The sequence below is a fragment of the Saimiri boliviensis genome, chromosome 4 (genome assembly GCF_048565385.1).
Source record: "Saimiri boliviensis isolate mSaiBol1 chromosome 4, mSaiBol1.pri, whole genome shotgun sequence".
Taxonomy (NCBI): Eukaryota; Metazoa; Chordata; class Mammalia; order Primates; family Cebidae; genus Saimiri; species Saimiri boliviensis.
Window position 1 is genome coordinate 40,659,545 of NC_133452.1, and position 18,263 is coordinate 40,677,807.

The 18,263-nt window shown below is 36.2% G+C and overlaps 1 protein-coding gene across 7 annotated transcripts in view; it reads right to left on the bottom strand.

Moving 5' to 3' along the window:
* LAMA2 (laminin subunit alpha 2) overlaps nt 1–18,263 on the bottom strand; it is a 625,652-nt gene that overhangs the window by 410,966 nt on the left and 196,423 nt on the right. For all 7 annotated transcript variants that reach the window (XM_074397494.1, XM_074397493.1, XM_074397490.1 and 4 more), the window contains exon 4: nt 13,372–13,614. In XM_074397494.1, the coding sequence (XP_074253595.1) occupies nt 13,372–13,614 (243 nt within the window). The remainder of the gene's footprint in view (nt 1–13,371; nt 13,615–18,263) is intronic.

The window sequence follows — 18,263 nt, forward strand, 5'->3', positions numbered from 1 at the left end:
GCAAGGCTGGTTCAACATACACAAGTCCATAAATGTAATCCACCACATAAACAGAACAAAAGACAAAAACCACATGATTATCTCAATTGATGCAGAGAAGGCTTTTGACAAAATTCAACAACGCTTTATGCTAAAAACCCTCAATAAACTAGGTATTGACGGAACGTATCTCAAAACAATAAAAGCTTTTATTGTTGGTTTTACGACAAACCAACAGCCAATATCATACTGAATGGGCAAAAACTGGAAGCATTCTCTTTCAAATCTGGCACTAGACAAGGATGCCCTCTCTCCCCACTCCTATTCAATATAGTACTGGAAGTTCTAGCCAGAGCAATCAGGCAAGAAAAAGAAATAAAGGGTATCCAAATTGGAAAGGAGGAAATCAAATTGTCTCTATTTGCAGATGACATGATTGTATATCTGGAAGACCCCATCATCTCAGCCCAAAATCTCCTGAAACTGATAAACAACTTCAGCAAAGTCTCAGGATACAAAATCAACGTGGAAAAATCACAAGCATTTCTATACACCAGTAATAGACTTCAAGAGAGCCAAATCAAGAACGAACTGCCATTCACAATTGCTACAAAGAGAATAACGTACCTAGGAATACAACTCACAAGGAACGTAAAGGACCTCTTCAAGGAGAACTACAAGCCATTGCTCAACGAAATAAGAGAGGATACAAACAGATGGAGAAACATTCCATGTTCATGGTTAGGAAGAATCAACATCGTGAAAATGGCCATACTGCCCAAAGTAATTCACAGATTCAACGCTATTCCCATCAAGCTACCAATGACCTTCTTCACAGAACTGGAAAAAAACACCTTAAACTTCATATGGAACCAAAAGAGAGCCCGCATAGCCAAGTCAATTCTAAGCAAAAAGAACAAAGCAGGAGCCATCACATTACCGGACTTCAAACTATACTACAAGGCTACAGTAATCAAAACAGCATGATACTGGTACCAAAACAGAGATATAGACCAATGGAACAGAACAGAGGCCTCAGAGGAAATACAACATACCTACAACCATCTGATCTTTGACAAACCTGACAAAAACAAGCAATGGGGAAAGGACTCCCTGTTTAATAAATGGTGTTGGAAAAACTGGCTAGCCATGTGCAGAAAGCAGAAACAGGACCCCTTCCTGACACCTTACACCAAAATTAACTCCAGATGGATTAAAGACTTAAACATCAGACCTAATACCATAAAAACCTTACAAGAAAATCTAGGAAAAACCATTCAGGACATAGGTGTAGGCAAGGACTTCATGACCAAAATGCCAAAAGCAATGGCAACAAAAGCCAAAATAGACAAATGGGACCTAATCAAACTCCACAGCTTCTGCACGGCAAAAGAAACAGTCAGTAGAGTGAATCGGCAACCAACAGAATGGGAAAAAATTTTTGCAGCCTACCCATCTGACAAGGGGCTGATATCCAGAATTTACAAAGAACTAAAGCAGATCTACAAGAAAAAAACAAACAAGCCCATTCAAAAATGGGCGAAGGATATGAACAGATACTTTACAAAAGAAGACATACAGGAGGCCAACAAACATATGAAAAAATGCTCATCATCACTGGTCATCAGAGAAATGCAAATCAAAACCACATTGAGATACCATCTCACACCAGTTAGAATGGCGATCATTAAAAAATCAGGAAACAACAGATGCTGGAGAGGATGTGGAGAAATAGGAACACTTTTACACTGTTGGTTGGAATGTAAATTAATTCAACCATTGTGGAAGACAGTGTGGCGATTCCTCAAGGACCTAAAAATAGAAATCCCATTTGACCCAGCAATCCCATTACTGGGTATATATCCAAAGGATTATAAATCATTCTACTACAAGGACACGTGCACACGAATGTTCATTGCAGCACTGTTTACAATAGCAAAGACCTGGAACCAACCCAAATGCCCATCAATGATAGACCAGATAGGGAAAATGTGGTACATATACACCATGGAATATTACGCAGCCATCAAAAACGATGAGTTCACGTCCTTTGTAGGGACATGGATGAACCTGGAAACCATCATTCTCAGCAAACTGACACAAGAGCAGAAAATCAAACACCGTATATTCTCACTCATAGGCGGGTGTTGAACAATGAGAACATATGGACACAGGGAGGGGAGCACTACACACTGGGGTCCGTTGGGGGGAAATGGGGGAGGGATGCGGGTTGGGGAGGTGGGGAAAGATAGCATGGGGAGAAATGCCAGATATAGGTGAGGGGACGGAAGGCAGCAAACCACACTGCTATGTGTGTACCTATGCAACAATCTTGCATGTTCATCACATGTACCCCAAAACCTAAAATGCAATAAAAAAAAAGAAAATGCATACTTTAAAAAGATTTAAAAATAATAATAATTATTATTATGCATATAAGTCATTATTATTGTCTTGGGAAGAACTGTTGGTCAGTGGATCTTCTGTATTGCTATTAGCTTTTGGGCTTTAGTATTGAAGGGGAAATTTACGTTCCCTTAAAAGGGAACATCTTTTAAGAAAAGCTGAAAGGGAGGCTACAGATGGATTGAATAGACAGGGGAGTGGGGGCAGAGGGGGTGGGAGTATAAAGGAATACAGGCCCTCTCTAAATGTTGGTTATGTTCACTGAGGTTTTTATGGTCACATTGTCTATTGCCATGTAGAAGGAATGAATAAAGACACTAAAACACTAGAAAAACAAGATTATATTTAGACCTCAAAAGTGCAAAATAGGCTGAGTAAAATAATCAAAAGAAATGCAAAAAGTGAGATTTTAATAATTATTAAGCAAAAAGATTTCTGACAAGTATATAACACAATTAAAATACATTAAATTCTGAAAACAAAATTTTAAAAAATTTAAAAACACGCAAGAAATGTAAAAATACATCATTTGTCAGAATAGAGCTTGAAGAAGAAAAAAATAATAAATATAAATATTCCAAGATAAAATTCTTAAAATCAGCAATTTAAAATCACTAAAAAGTTAAAAATGAGCAAGATAAAGATGTTAAGAAATCAATTAACATGAAAGTAAAAAAAAAAAACTATTAGATATAAAAATGAAGTAATTCATCAAAGCTGAAAGGTAAAGACTTTTTTTTAACCTAAAACAAAAACCTCAAACCCCAAAATAAAAAATAAGCAGCAGCTCAAACTCATTTCAGTGCAATCTTGCATAGAGCTTCAGCAGGACCTGCTAGGAGCGGGGACTCCTGAGCCTATCGTGCTGAGCAGATTTTCTAGGAAACACTGGACACAGAAGGAAACTTTTAGCCTTGTACCTTTCTGGTGCTCTGAGAATACACTGAATTCAAATCACAGCTCAAAAAATCACTAGCTATGAAACCCTGGGAAAGTTATTTGACCTCTCTTTACTACCTGTTTCTCAGCTGTAAAACAGGACAAATATTAGTATATATAAATTTAAACATGTGAAATTCTTAGATTAACACTCTCCATATAATAAACGTGCAACAAATGCTAGCCATCATCATTTGTTATTGTTATTATCATTGTTGCTTTTATAATTATTGGTGTTGTTTTTATAGTTATTATTGTCCGCTTGGCCCTGGACTAACCCCACATTAGCACTGAGACCCTCACCTATTCCTTCTGGTCCTCCAAAGTTCAGCAAGCTTCTGGTTTTTTGATTCGCTCATTCTTTGGTCTTGTTCTGTAGCCTCTGCCCTCCCTAGCCATGGCCCCATGTGGTATGGCTGTGTCCCTCTCATGCTCCCCACTCGCATTCCAGGATGAGCCAGCTCAGTCATTTCACAGTGGGGCTTACGCCAATGTTAGCTACTGAACCTTAATAATTTACCATGATATTGTAGAGGTTAAAGAGAATATTGACATAAGATTCTAATTTGATCGTCTTTATAACTATGTAAACTGGCTGGGCCACATATTAGATAGTTTACTCTTCTTTCTGAATCCTACTGTTAATCGTTGGCAGAGCTATCTGAGAGCCAAATCCAGGTAATTCCCTGAAAGTCAGCATACAGTGTCATTGTACCTTCTTCCACAACCCTGGGCTTCCTTACCTAGCATAACAGAAGCTTACCCTTCTGTTCCATTTCAGTGAATCCTGTTCCACAACACCGACAGAACCAGGTCTCTTATATATTGCTGTTTTCTTCTCAAGATTCCTTTCTCATTCGGTTTCCATGGCCATCTTTGTTTTTCAAAAATACTGCATTAATTTAACAGGGATTTATGGATATTTTCTGGGCATAATATATATATTTTCTAGAGGAGTAAGGGAGTTTAACTGATCAACAGAGCAAAAGGAGGAATATCATCCTTTTAATTTTATCTTTGTTACAAAGATGGATTTTTTAAATATAACAATAAATTACCTTAAATGTATTATGTATTTTATGTGTATGTCATTCCAAAATATTTCAGCCTCTCTTTGCATTCCAACCAGAGTTGAAACATTTCATGTTTTAGAGGACTCCATATAAACCTCATTGTAAGGAGGTACTTTAATGTTGCTGCTCCAGGTACTGACTGGCAACATATTGATCTAAAAAGAATTACTTTTAGAAAAAGGAGGCCTGAAACCCCAAATAATTATTTACCTAAATGTCTATTCAAAATCGATACAAATTAGTAATACTCCTCTGCTTCTCCCTAAAGGAACAATTGCAAGGGTAATTGAGAAAGTCTAGGTCTTCATTTCCATTCCCTCATTTCCATACAAACTCACATGTGAAATCATGTTATAACCTTAACAATAGTATATCAAAGGAGAATTTCTGAAACATTTTTAATACAGTCTTGAGTTTGTGTCTCCATTCTCCAGTATTTGCAATTCTAAGGATCACCATAATGTCAGATGATGAAAAGAGGAAGAAAAATATTCTGTCTGTATATAAAAAATTCTGTCACATAGGAAATCAAAATAATATCAAAGCTCTACATACAGTTTACAAAAAAAAAAAGTATCTTCAAGATTTAATGATGGTTTCTCCAGGGATTTTTATATAAGCCTGCCATGTTTCAAAGCAGAATCAAAGTGAATCTAAGTTCCATTGAGCTGCAGTCCAGGAGAGTGAAAAGGTGGTGGTAAGAAGGAAAGGAAATCATATGTAAATAACTTAAAGGTCTCCATATAAGGAAATTGAAGAAAAATCACTATGGTAACCATGAATATTTAGTTAGCAGTCTAGTGACAATCCAAATAAATTAAAAGCAATAATCCAAGTCATAGAAAGGGAAAAGTCTCATATAACAGAAAAATATTATTCTTTTAATTCTAGGATCCCTAAAGGAGTGCCATCTAGATAGTCTGTCCTCCTCAATATTATTACTGTGATTCTTCTCTCAGCTACCCCTTCGACCGTCAACAATCTAGTTTTAGTTCGAAGTTTATTGGTTCAACTCAAACCTTCCAAGAGACTCAGTCCACCAAAGCCTATCATGTTTCTTAACATAAAAAGTTAGTTTCTTTCTTCAGTTGGAAGTAGTTAGAATGACCAATACTCTTCCCTTAATAACCAAGTACCCTCTTCTACAGGGCTCAACAAGGCTGGAAATAGCTGAACAATAAGCCAGGAATACAGACATAAGAATCACCAAGATTACTTGTTTAAAATATACATAGGGCTTCCGGAGCCTCTGACGCATCTAATGAACTAAAAGTTCTGGTCTCAGGAGGAGCTATTTTTCAAATGCTCCTAGGTGATTTACAAGTAAAGCCAACTTCTCAGGGCTGCCTCCAAGTGGCAGTTCTTGTGAGCAGTTCTTTTTTTTTTTTTTTTTAATTGCATTTTAGGTTTTGGGGTACACGTGATGAACATGCAAGATTGTTGCATAGGTACACACATGGCAGTGTGCTTTGCTGCCTTCCGTCCCCTCACCTGTATCTGTCATTTCTCCCCATGCTATTTCTTCCCACCTCCCCACCCCCCCGCCCCTCCCCCATTTCCCCCCAACGGACCCCAGTGTGTAGTGCTCCCCTCCCTGTGTCCATGTGTTCTCATTGTTCAACACCCACCTATGAGCGAGAATATACGGTGTTTGATTTTCTGCTCTTGTGTCAGTTTGCTGAGAATGATGGTTTCCAGGTTCATCCATGTCCCTACAAAGGACGTGAACTCATCGTTTTTGATGGCTGCATAATATTCCATGGTGTATATGTACCACATTTTCCCTATCCAGTCTATCATCATTGGGCATTTGGGTTGGTTCCAGGTCTTTGAAGACATACAGGAGGCCAACAAACATATGAAAAAATGCTCATCATCACTGGTCATCAGAGAAATGCAAATCAAAACCACATTGAGATACCATCTCACACCAGTTAGAATGGCGATCATTAAAAAATCGGGAAACAACAGATGCTGGAGAGGATGTGGAGAAATAGGAACACTTTTACACTGTTGGTTGGAATGTAAATTAATTCAACCATTGTGGAAGACAGTGTGGCGATTCCTCAAGGACCTAAAAATAGAAATCCCATTTGTCCCAGCAATCCCATTACTGGGTATATATCCAAAGGATTATAAATCATTCTACTACAAGGACACTTGCACACGAATGTTCATTGCAGCACTGTTTACAATAGTGAGCAGTTCTTAATAGCATCTGCGCTATGCTTTCGGCAGAGGCAGCACTTGGGTTGTGACAGTAGCTTTTGATGGCTTGGTTCCCTATGGCACTGCTGGACGTAGCTGTTCCCACCAGAGCTCTACCCTGTGGTTGGCCTCGAAGTAATGGAGGCCCCTGCAGTCTGTTGCTTCATACCCTGCAACTCCTGTTAGGGAGTTCAGTATCATTTGCTCAAAGCAGGGCAAAGCAGGGTCCCTGCTGAGCCTTCTCATGGCACTGATGATAGAAAATTGCCCTTCTAAAATAAAACTCTTTTAAAGCTTTTGCTCAAAGCCTCCTTCTTTTTGCAGCCTAGATAACGACATACCCGGTCATATTATTATCTCTCCTATGTCCTCCATGATCCCTTTTTTTGCCAGGCCTTGAGACTTGATACCTTATGATTATCTCATAGCTCAGAGTGGACTTCTCTTCTCCCTCTGCGTGCAAGCTCAGGATGCTAGGCTTCAGGGTTAAACTCTTTCTTGGTAGTAGTTGAACTGTTTATCTAGGGGACTGGCAAATCTGCATGATTAACATTTGTTATCCCTTGAAATCAACATGGGGTGGAGAGCAGAGAAGAGGCCAAACCAAACCATGAAGGGAAACAGGTGAAAGTAGCTGGAGTAACAAACAAAGCCAAATTAAAAATCAGAGATGATGTGGTTAAGGTAAAAGAGGCCATAAGGAAAGGCTAAACATCTCCAGTAATCATATAGACATAGGGCAGTACTGAAGTTTGGATACAGAGGCTGAAATTGAGGGCTTGAATATCCTTTAATAGATGAATGAGAAATTTACCTAAGGTATCTTTCAGCTCTAATGTTCTAAAGATTTTGGCACATCTTCAAAAATTCTCTAGACAAGTGGCAGTGTAATATACTTTAGACTGGTAGATTGGGCATTAGTCACAAGAAGATTATTTCCTATTAATGTTCTAAGCCTAAAACATGAACATTGTTGTCTATCTAGTGAGACATGTTTATTTCACAATGTCTTTTTACATGATTGGGCCTTAAAAATACTCTCCTCTGGGCCAGACATGGCAGCTCATGCCTGTAATCTCAGAAGATTGTAAATTTAGAAGGCTAAGGTGGAAAGATCACTTGATGCCAGGAGTCTGAGAACAGCCTGGTCAAGATAGTAAGACCCTGCCTCTACAAAATAATTTTAAAAATTAGCTGGAGGTTAATTTTTTAGACAGGAAGATTTCTTGAGCCTAGAAATTTGAGGCTGTAGTGAGCTATAATCATGTCACTGGACTCCAGCTTGATTAACACAATGAGAACCTGTTTGTAAAAAAGAAATGAAGAAAAAGAAAGGAAGAAAGAAAGGAAGGGAAGGAGGGAGGGAGTAAGGGAATAAGGAGGGACCTAGTTTTTCTTATTTCTTACATATTTAAGGAGTCTTTTGAAGGTCTGAAAGAAAATGACCATTCAATGGTTAGTCAAAAACATACATTACAAATCACAGTAAATATTTAGATACTGTTGTCCACATTAAAAATCTATCTAAAACATACAAACCTACTATGTTACCATAAAAATTAAAAACATTTAAAAAATCTATTAATGGAAGCATAATACCCATAAATCAATAAAAAGGAAACAAAAAATATACACATATATTAATAAAAAATGATTGATGCAATGAGAAAACTGTTTCCTCTGTAGTATTGGGCCCCAAAACCCAGAAGCTCAGTTGAGCCATGAGAAAACATCAAACAAACCCAAATTGAATAATATTCTATAAAGTATCTCTAAATACGTCTTAAAACTGTCACAGATTAGTGACTAAATGCAACATAGTACCTGAATTGGATCCCAGAAGAGAGAAAATGAAATTGGTAAAATGAATGAAACCTGAATAAGGTCTGTGGTTTAGTTAACAATAATATACCAATGTTAACTTTTTAGTTTTAACATGTGTATTGTCACTATTTAAGACATTATTTCTAGGGGTAGCTGGATGAGGGAATGTAAGGATTCTCTGAAATCTTCATACATGTATGTAAATTAACCTAATTCCAAAATTAAAAAAAAATAAATGCATGTGCAATGCTGCTTCTATTTATGGTGGACTATACAATAAGAGTGAATACTCTTAATGATAACAACAAGACAAACTGAATAAATGTACAAAAACATCTGTTTAAAGACATGTGAGAGCGATCAAGAGGGTGAAGAATAACCTTCTCAACATCAAGGACAGAAATGATGTCCAGACAGGTGATTGGTACATTGTGACAGCTTTTGTTCTGTGGGCATTTTCCTGTCCAGAGACATGGCTGAGAGACTGAGCAGCACTTTTGACAGCCCTACTGTATTAGGAGGAGAAAAGTTGGATTCCAGGACTGTATGGGTGGGACTTTGGTAATTCTCACACACACTGGCTTGGACTCCAAAGACGGGCAGCATGGTAATGAGCATACACTGGAATTAAAGCAGCTGTCATTGGGTTATAGCACTGCTTTGAGTCATCTGAATGCCCCAGAAATTTGAATCCCTGAAATTGAATTAAGATGATCCAGGTTTCCATTGCCTGGCAGTAGCATCAGAAAATCCTCACAGGATGAAGACAATATACTAGCTCTCAAATTATTTCTACACATTCTCTTTCAAATACAATTTCTGTTATATAAAAATAATTGGGCATATAAGAATGTAAAACAGCATAAAAAGAATCAGCTGATGAAAGACAATAAAATATATCCACAAAGGCCATATATTAGAATTGTCAGACAAAAAACTATTGAAAAACAATTTTTACTTTATGCTTAAGGAGAATAAAAATAGAATATTGAAAATTTTAGTATAAATCATATTAGTAAATTAAAATTTTGCTACAAATATAAAATTTCAAAGTAAAATAAGGAACAACTTCTATCTGAAAATGAACCAGAGAAATTTAGAAATGGAAAAATATAATAAATGAAATTAAGAATTCTATGAGTAGGTTCAATAGCAATATTTACATAGCTGAGAAGAGAATTAATGAACTAGAAATAATCCCGAAGTAAATATCTAGGATGAAGATATAGAAAGACAAAAAGACGAAAACTAAAGAGAGTTTAACAGACATAGTGTATACAGTAAAAAGTTCCAAGTCATTTTAAATTAGAATCATAGAGCAGAGGGAATGGGGAAGAAGCAATATTTAGAGATGAAAGACATCACTCTGCAGATATGCAGAAAATAAAAAGGTACAATCTAGAGTAGCATTGTCCAGCAGAACTTTGTGCAATAATGGCAATGTTCCATTCTACCCAATCCAGTGTGGTGGCTGCTAGTCCCATGCGGCTATGGAGCACTTGAAATGTGGCTAGTGCAACAGAGGAACTAAATTTTAATTTAATTTAGATTAACTGAAATTTAAATTTGAATTACCACATATGGCTAGTGGCTATTGTAGTGGACAGTAAAGATCTGGAGCATCATAGTAAAACTACGGAAGAACAAAGATAAAGATAAAAATATTTAAAGAAATCAGAGAAAAGTCAGTCCAAAAGATAGCAATTACATAGCTGAATTCTCTGCATCAGCAATGGAAACCAGAAAACAGTAAAATGTGCCAAAACAAAATAACTGCAAACCTAGAATTCTATATCTAATAACAATATCCCTCAACAATGGAGGTAAATTCTGCTATGTACTGAGTTTAACACAAAGCATTATTGGAGAAGAATTTGCATATTGGCTTTGAAACATTTGAGATAAGAGTTGTTGCTGGTTTTTCTGTATTCTGAGAAGTTATCTTTTCAATGTGCCTTCTTTCACTCAAGCAAGGATTTATTGCTCTCTGTACACACCACTGTTGTAGTACTTACAGAATCATGTTTTATGCTCTGGTCTATGTTTGTTTCTCTTATTTGGCTGTCACTTCTCCATAAAGATATGAACATAAACAACTAATAATTGTATTCCAGGGGTTATGTAAAAGCACATAATTTTAAAACTAAAGCTGATGAGTGAGATTTATTTCACAGCCACTTCATCTGGAAAATGTTAGAGACAAGCATCCAAAACATTTAGAATATCCTCAAATATTGTATGATGGCTAAACTATATTATCAGGCGTCCCCAAACTTTTTACACAGGGGGCCAGTTCACTGTCCCTCAGACCGTTGGAGGGCCACCACATACTGTGCTCCTCTCACTGACCACCAATGAAAGAGGTGCCCCTTCCGAAGTGCGGCGGGGTGGGGGGCAGGATAAATGGCCTCAGGGGGCCGCATGCGGCCCGGGGGCCCTAGTTTGGGGATGCCTGCTACATTATTTTAGAAAATACCATGCTGCCTTAGAACGATTTCGGCATTGAACTAATTCATCTATTAAATAAATTTAATCCCAGAGAGATTAGATCATTTGACCAAGGTCCCACAAATAACAGGAATCAGTACCAGAATCCAAGTCTTCTAATTCCATGTGTTTTTCTATGCCATGATATCTCAGAATTAAGATTCTTTCTGCTTACATTGGGCCCAGTAATACTATATCTCTTCTTAACCATTTTTAAGTTTAGTAATTGTCAGCTTTTAAAAATCAGCCTCTAGTCTTTACCATATTATGATGAAATATTTACCTGAGAATCAGAGACCTCAATTATTATTTCAGTTCTATTATCATTAAGCTGAGAGTCTTGGAGAATACCACTTGTCTATTCAAAAAAGTAAGACATTCCACAAAATAAGCTATATAAAATGAATAGATAGTCTAAGAGAAGTCTGAATTTAATTGTTATTCTTCATTCCTCTCATTCTATTTCAAATATTTTGAATTACTTTCTGTTCCATATTTCATTCACTCCCCTATGTAGATGTAAGTAAACATGTCACAGAGATAGTTCAGTCAGTTGCTCCTACTAGTTACCATCATTGAATAGTTTTTAGTAAGTGTTGTCTAGGAGTGAAAACAATACAGCCAATTAAAGAAACTAACTAACTAACACATCTTTTTGTTTCATATTGGCAGGCTGATTGGTTCTAAAGAATGGAGAACCATCATTAATTAAGGGAGAGAATGGGAGGGTATATGCTTGTGACATGTATGTTACATATCTGCCTAGGTGTATTTTATATTGCTTAATGAATTTCTTAATTGAATCATTTTAAAAGTATAGAATAGTCTTAAAATATTAGAGAATTATTAATCTTGGGTAAACTGAATCTAGGATAAAAAAATAATAAAAATTCAACTCAAATATACTCTTTCTGTACTCCCTACTCCCATATCCTCAGGCCAAACTGGCCAGGAATTGGATGCCTCTAGGCACAAAGCAGGTTGAACAGCTGTTTGACTCACTGCATTTGAGTCCTTGTCATTTGGCAGATTGAGATCTCTGCTGAGAGCACCATTTGGAATGTTTCTCCCCAAAACTGGTATTTTTGAGCATGTAATTTGAAATATAGTGAAGCACTGGTATACATTAAAATAATAATAGTGCCTAATGAGAGTCTGACAGATTTATGTCAAAAAGCTAATTTGCTGTAGAAGTGTTTAGAGATAACCCTGGATTAGCTGGGCTGGGCATGATAGAATGTGAATAGGGGTTTTCTAAAAACGTGAATATAAAAGATGACACTGGCTTCAGATGTGTGGACTATTGGGGAGAGAATATTAGACATGAATATCAATGGAGATGTACATAATTAGGTAGGATGGAAGGAGGTAGGTCACATATACTAAAGAGACACAAATTAGGGAAATATCCTAAAGAGGTATTGAAGAATCCAAGAAGCTTACTAAGTCAAAGTTTGGGTATTCGAGAGAAGACTAATAATAAAAATAATAGTAGTAATGGTCATTATTTCCTTAATGGCAGCAAAACAATAAAAATAGCACTTATCGAGTACTTGGTGTGCATTTCAGCATTGTTCTAATGCTTTAAATATAATAATGCATTTAATCTTCTTGACAATTATATGAGGTAAGAGCTATTATCAGTATTCCTGATTTACAGGCGATGAAACTGAGGTACAGAGAATTTAAGTAACTGGATCAAGAACATATAACTAGGCTGGAAAATAGAAAACACACACACACACACACACACAAACACACACACACACAAACCAACACACAACTAATAAGAACTGAAGCCATAGTTAGAATACGTGGCTTAAAATCAATGAATGAATCTAAACTCTTAAGCACAGGATGAAAGACACTGGAGAAGTGGAACATATTTGAATTCAGCATATAAACTAGCTTGCACATCACTGAGAACCTAAGATTCCCTGCACATTACCATTCCACAAAGCCTGACCCAGGGAAGAAACCCCACTGTAGCCCTATGTGGTGACAGCAAGAATACATCAAAAGATGGAAAGAATTACTTTTCATTCGAGTCTTTCATGTGGATTACATTTCTTCACAAATTCATTTCTTTTGTCTCCATCTTCAGACCAGAGGACACACAAATGTAGGGCCACCTTTAAGGTCTCCAATCCTTCTCTAATCATTAGCAATCCTCATTGTGGAGAAAGTCTCTTTATATGTAAAATTAATCATTGACTTTCCCGCTTAAACCTATTTCCTCTTCTCTGATCTTTATTGGAGATGGGAGACACATGAAGGTAGTTAAAATTCTAATCACCTAGGGTTTTCCTTTTTTATTTAATAACTCATTTAAATGTACTTTTGCCAAGTCTTATTTTAAAATCTCCCTGACATTAATTACTGATATATATTCAGGTCTTTTTGACAGGCCTATTTCACCTTAAATGTGCTTAAATAGTGAGTTTTCTCATCTTACCTCTCCATTTTCTAAGGGGTGTATCTTGGAGTAAAATGAAGTGCAGATGACCTCATCGTCTTTGGCATATGACGGTGGCCCAGTGCGAGGATAAATATTGTAAAGGGTTAGGCACTCTGTGTCTGTCACAGCATGATACTGCCAGGGCTTGTATTCAACATCATCAAGAGAGCGTTCCAAAATCCAGTTTCCAGGCCGTGGGGAGTTAGCTGCCTTCACAATCACATACGCGATCTGGAACACCTAGGGAGGAATAACAACAACAATAACGCTGAATTCCCAAATATTCTCATCATTTTATGCCAAATTTAAGTCTAAATGCTACAGTAGATTTAATTTCAGATCTTATTCTATAATCCTATAATGTTCTATTACAGGTTCATATTTAATAACTTTTTTGCTAGGAAGTGATGTTTGGTTTTGACAACTATGGGTTTAAAATAAATGGATTAAGACTGGTTTTGGGTTTTATAACAACTCATTGGCAACATTTTATATCATTTTTAAAGTTCCATTACAATCATTACTACCCAGAGCATTTATTAATATTACATACCAGTTTACTTACCTTATTATGTTAAAGACTATAAAATACAAGTTAGAAATTCCCAGTGTGAATAGTGCCTGACAGTTTAGAAAACACATTTATTTATATCGCATAATCCTCAAAAAAGTGCCATTTGGATGGAGTTAGTATGGTACAGCAAAAACAATATAAACACATTCCTATGTTCAGATTGTGGTTCTAGAATTGTGGCAATAAAGCCTCAATAAATGTCCATTCCTCTACATCCCCAAAATAGAAAGCAATGGGGGAGAAATTTCAGTGTTATGAAGACAACTGATCGAACCTGAAACATACTAAATGAAGGGTTTCTGTACATTCTCTTTACAAAAAGTAAATGCGCAAGAAAAGGGGTGAAATCAAGAGGTGTTAGTCAACAGAGTGACAATGGAGAGGAATGTGACAATGCTCTATGTACACATTCGAATAGAATTTGAAGATGTAAAACAAGAAATATTCTATATTTCTTGAGGTAGTGTGTATCTGTGTCTTTACCAATATAGTTCAAAATATAGTGCAGAAACATTATTGAATGACATTTATGTACAATGTTCTAGGTAGAAAGACAAATAAAATTAGTTTGAATTACTATCCCATTATCAATGGGTTATTAATACATTGTAATAATGAGACATATGAAAAGGGCTATATTCGTAAAACATTATGTTATGTTCTTGACTAGTAAATGCTGTGAAGTATGAGAGCTTGGCAGCCCTAAGCTCTAAGTGGATGGGGTCACTGGAGGGGCACAATTGGGAGGGCAGGCTTACTGCAATGTGATTAACAGGCCTGCTGAGCTGCAGAGAGAATCCTCAAAGGGATGCTCTAGAAATGAGATTTCTATTTTTAGGTCCTTGAGGAATCGCCACACTGTCTTCCACAATGGTTGAATTAATTTACATTCCCACCAACAGTGTAAAAGTGTTCCTATTTCTCCACATCCTCTCCAGCATCTGTTGTTTCCCGATTTTTTAATGATCGCCATTCTAACTGGTGTGAGATGGTATCTCAATGTGGTTTTGATTTGCATTTCTCTGATGACCAGTGATGATGAGCATTTTTTCATATGTTTGTTGGCCTCCTGTATGTCTTCTTTTGTAAAGTATCTGTTCATATCCTTCGCCTATTTTTGAATGGGCTTGTTTGTTTTTTTCTTGTAGATCTGCTTTAGTTCAAGCAATCCCATTACTGGGTATATATCCAAAGGATTATAAATCATTCTACTACAAGGACACGTGCACACGAATGTTCATTGCAGCACTGTTTACAATAGCAAAGACCTGGAACCAACCCAAATGCCCAACGATGATAGACTGGATAGGGTAAATGTGGTACATATACACCATGGAATATTATGCAGCCATCAAAAACGATGAGTTCACGTCCTTTGTAGGGACATGGATGAACCTGGAAACCATCATTCTCAGCAAACTGACACAAGAGCAGAAAATCAAACACCGTATATTCTCCAAAATGCCTCCTCTTCACTGAGACCATCTGATTGACAACAGCATAGCAAGGACAGCCAAAATATTTGTTCTGAGGGGTTCTGCATTTGAGCATTCCATTGTATTGAGTATCGTGCAGGTGGAAATACTGATGAATTTATATTTACAACAGCTTATAGATAAGCATAACTGCAGATAGACATACATACCTATGTATGTGCCTGTAACTGCTTGAATATGCCAAGACATTTTGGGAGAGGAAGTATGTGAACATATGAAAGCTGCTACCTTTAGGAGTCAAGGAAAAATTAGGACTTTTATTTTCTATTCTGTATTCTGCTATATTTTTCATATGAACACAAATGTTTTACTTTTAAATAAAATTATCTTTAAAATAAAGACAAAGTAAAATAAGTCACAGAGAAAGGGCAAAAGTGGGAGCAAAATAGAAATAGATGTTACATCAACCATTATAAAAAATATTTGCTACTTATGCATTTTTAGGTATTATTCATAAGGAATGGTTTTTTAGACAGCTCATATTGAACAACTCATCACATAGAATTTCTTTATATAGAAATTCACCAAGAAACATACAAATTGATTAATCTTATAAAACGCACAGATAGAGTTGTCTCTACTATAAAATATGAAACGTCCCATGTTCAAGCAATTATTCTGCCTCAGCCTCCCAAATAGCTGAGATTACAGGCATGTGCCATTGCACCCAGCTAATTTTGTGTGTGTGTGTGTGTGTGTGTGTGTGTGTGTGTGTGTGTGTGTGTTAGTAGACATAGGGTTTCGCCATGTTGGTCAGGCTGGTATCCAACTCCTAACCTCAGGTGATCTACCTGCCTCAGCCTCCCAAAATGCTGGGATTACAGACGTGAGCCACCACACCTGGCCAGCTTTTACATCTTTAAACCATTTCCCACTAGAAAAAAAAAGTACAGCTCGCTTCCAGCTTTCATTTAATTTTACACGAACACGTTCTTAGAAGCTGAAGCAAATCTAACTGATTTTCAAGGTGAAAATAAAATATAAAACTGTTCTTAGCTATTTCTAAACAAAACTTATCTCTAATTCTAATGTAACAGAAATGTATGTGATGAGAATTTACTAATATTTTTATGTAGAATGCTACATTTTCCAGGATCCGACATTTTTTTCAGCAATCAAGAATTACTATTATTTGTATATGGAAATAGTACTGCCAAAACAGAATGCTATAAATAGAATGATGTCTTTTGTTTCCAAAGTCAATATACTAGAGCAATGCAAAAAATAATAATAAAAGTGAACTATGTCACGGCAAACTTTGGGGATAAGGTTAGAACAGTAATCCACAAGTGATCTTGGGGTAAACGCTGTAGCCCCAAGTGCTGCCAGAGAGTATTCTTGGAGCAAACAAGAAATGTGTTAAAGATGCTATATGCCTTATTATAATTATTCTGAAATGGTGGGCATTTGATATTGATTACATTTAGTTGAATAGCCAAAATCACTGTAATGTGCTTCCATGTTACGGTTATGAGTTTAACACTGGGCTTTTCTGTTTGTTAGAGCCTGAATCCCAGTTAGTATTATTTTGTAACCTGAAGGAACTAAGGCATACATTCCTGGAGTGTTTCTCCTATTAGATCTCTGTCAGCTGAGAAAATTACTTAAACTCTTTTACCCTCTGTTGTCCATTGTTTCTTTTCTAAAGACACAACCAGGCAAGAGATAATGAGATAATGAATACAAAATACTGCAGGCTCTTGTGAAAGAATCTATATAAATATTTCAAGTGAGGCTGTTTCCTTCCAGTAGAAAAAAACATAAAACATAGAGATATTTTTTAAAGATATAAAATAAAAAGAGAGATAACAAAGCATATTAGAAATCACAGGTATTTAATAAGAAAAATAAGACTACACTAAGGTTATGGATAAAGAACTTTGCTTAGAAAGCACTCAGCATGCAAATATGAAACAAGACCAAGTTCTCATGCAGCTACAATATGGATTTATGACTTCATAGCTCCTGTGTTGGCTCTGGAATAATAGATAAAAAAATAACCCATGAAGAGAAGTTCTACTAGACACCCCACAGACTCATTCTATAATTCAACATAAGAGCCAGCAGTAAGTGACATGGAAAAGCAGTCACTGCCTTAGAGAACATTGAATGAGTCCTATTTCAAAACAATATCCCTCTTTCATTTATTTTCTATGGGTTCTTTCACATTCCATGCAAAATTAATTAAATTTGTTGGCACGGAATTTCCTTTGGACTTCTTAAACGACTTGAAAGTCATGTAGTTTTTTTAGTAACTTTAAAATACAGTAAATAGCCTTATTAAAAATGTAATAAATAGCAGTATTCTTAGCAGGCTTTAGAGAATAACTGTAAAAATTTTAACAGTGACTTTCTAAGTACTGTACTCCAAATATTTAACAGCCCTAATAAAATAACTCTCTAATGTTATCTATCCCACTTTTATTAACTGTGTCTTGTTTTCATTATAAAGACTCTTCAAAATCAGTAGTTATAATACCTCATTTCCAAACGATTAACCCCCAACCCCAATCTGTTCTCGTGTGCAGCAAGAAAAGCAAATACCCTATTTATAAGTATTAAAATGCTACGACTGCTAGGGTTTGAGGAACCTAAGATAACATCTCATGATACCCAAGTATTTTTTTCTGTTGAAGGGCACTCGTTACAAACTTGATGTCTTTAAAAGAATCCCAAATAACTTTAAAAACAAGTGTTTGACAATTTATGTAACAAAGGGAACTTTCTATTTCATATTCCATTTGTTACTCATTTGCATGTCATCTAACAAAAATATCATTTAATTACTGATGTAGCATTGAATTAGATGTTTCTTCTAT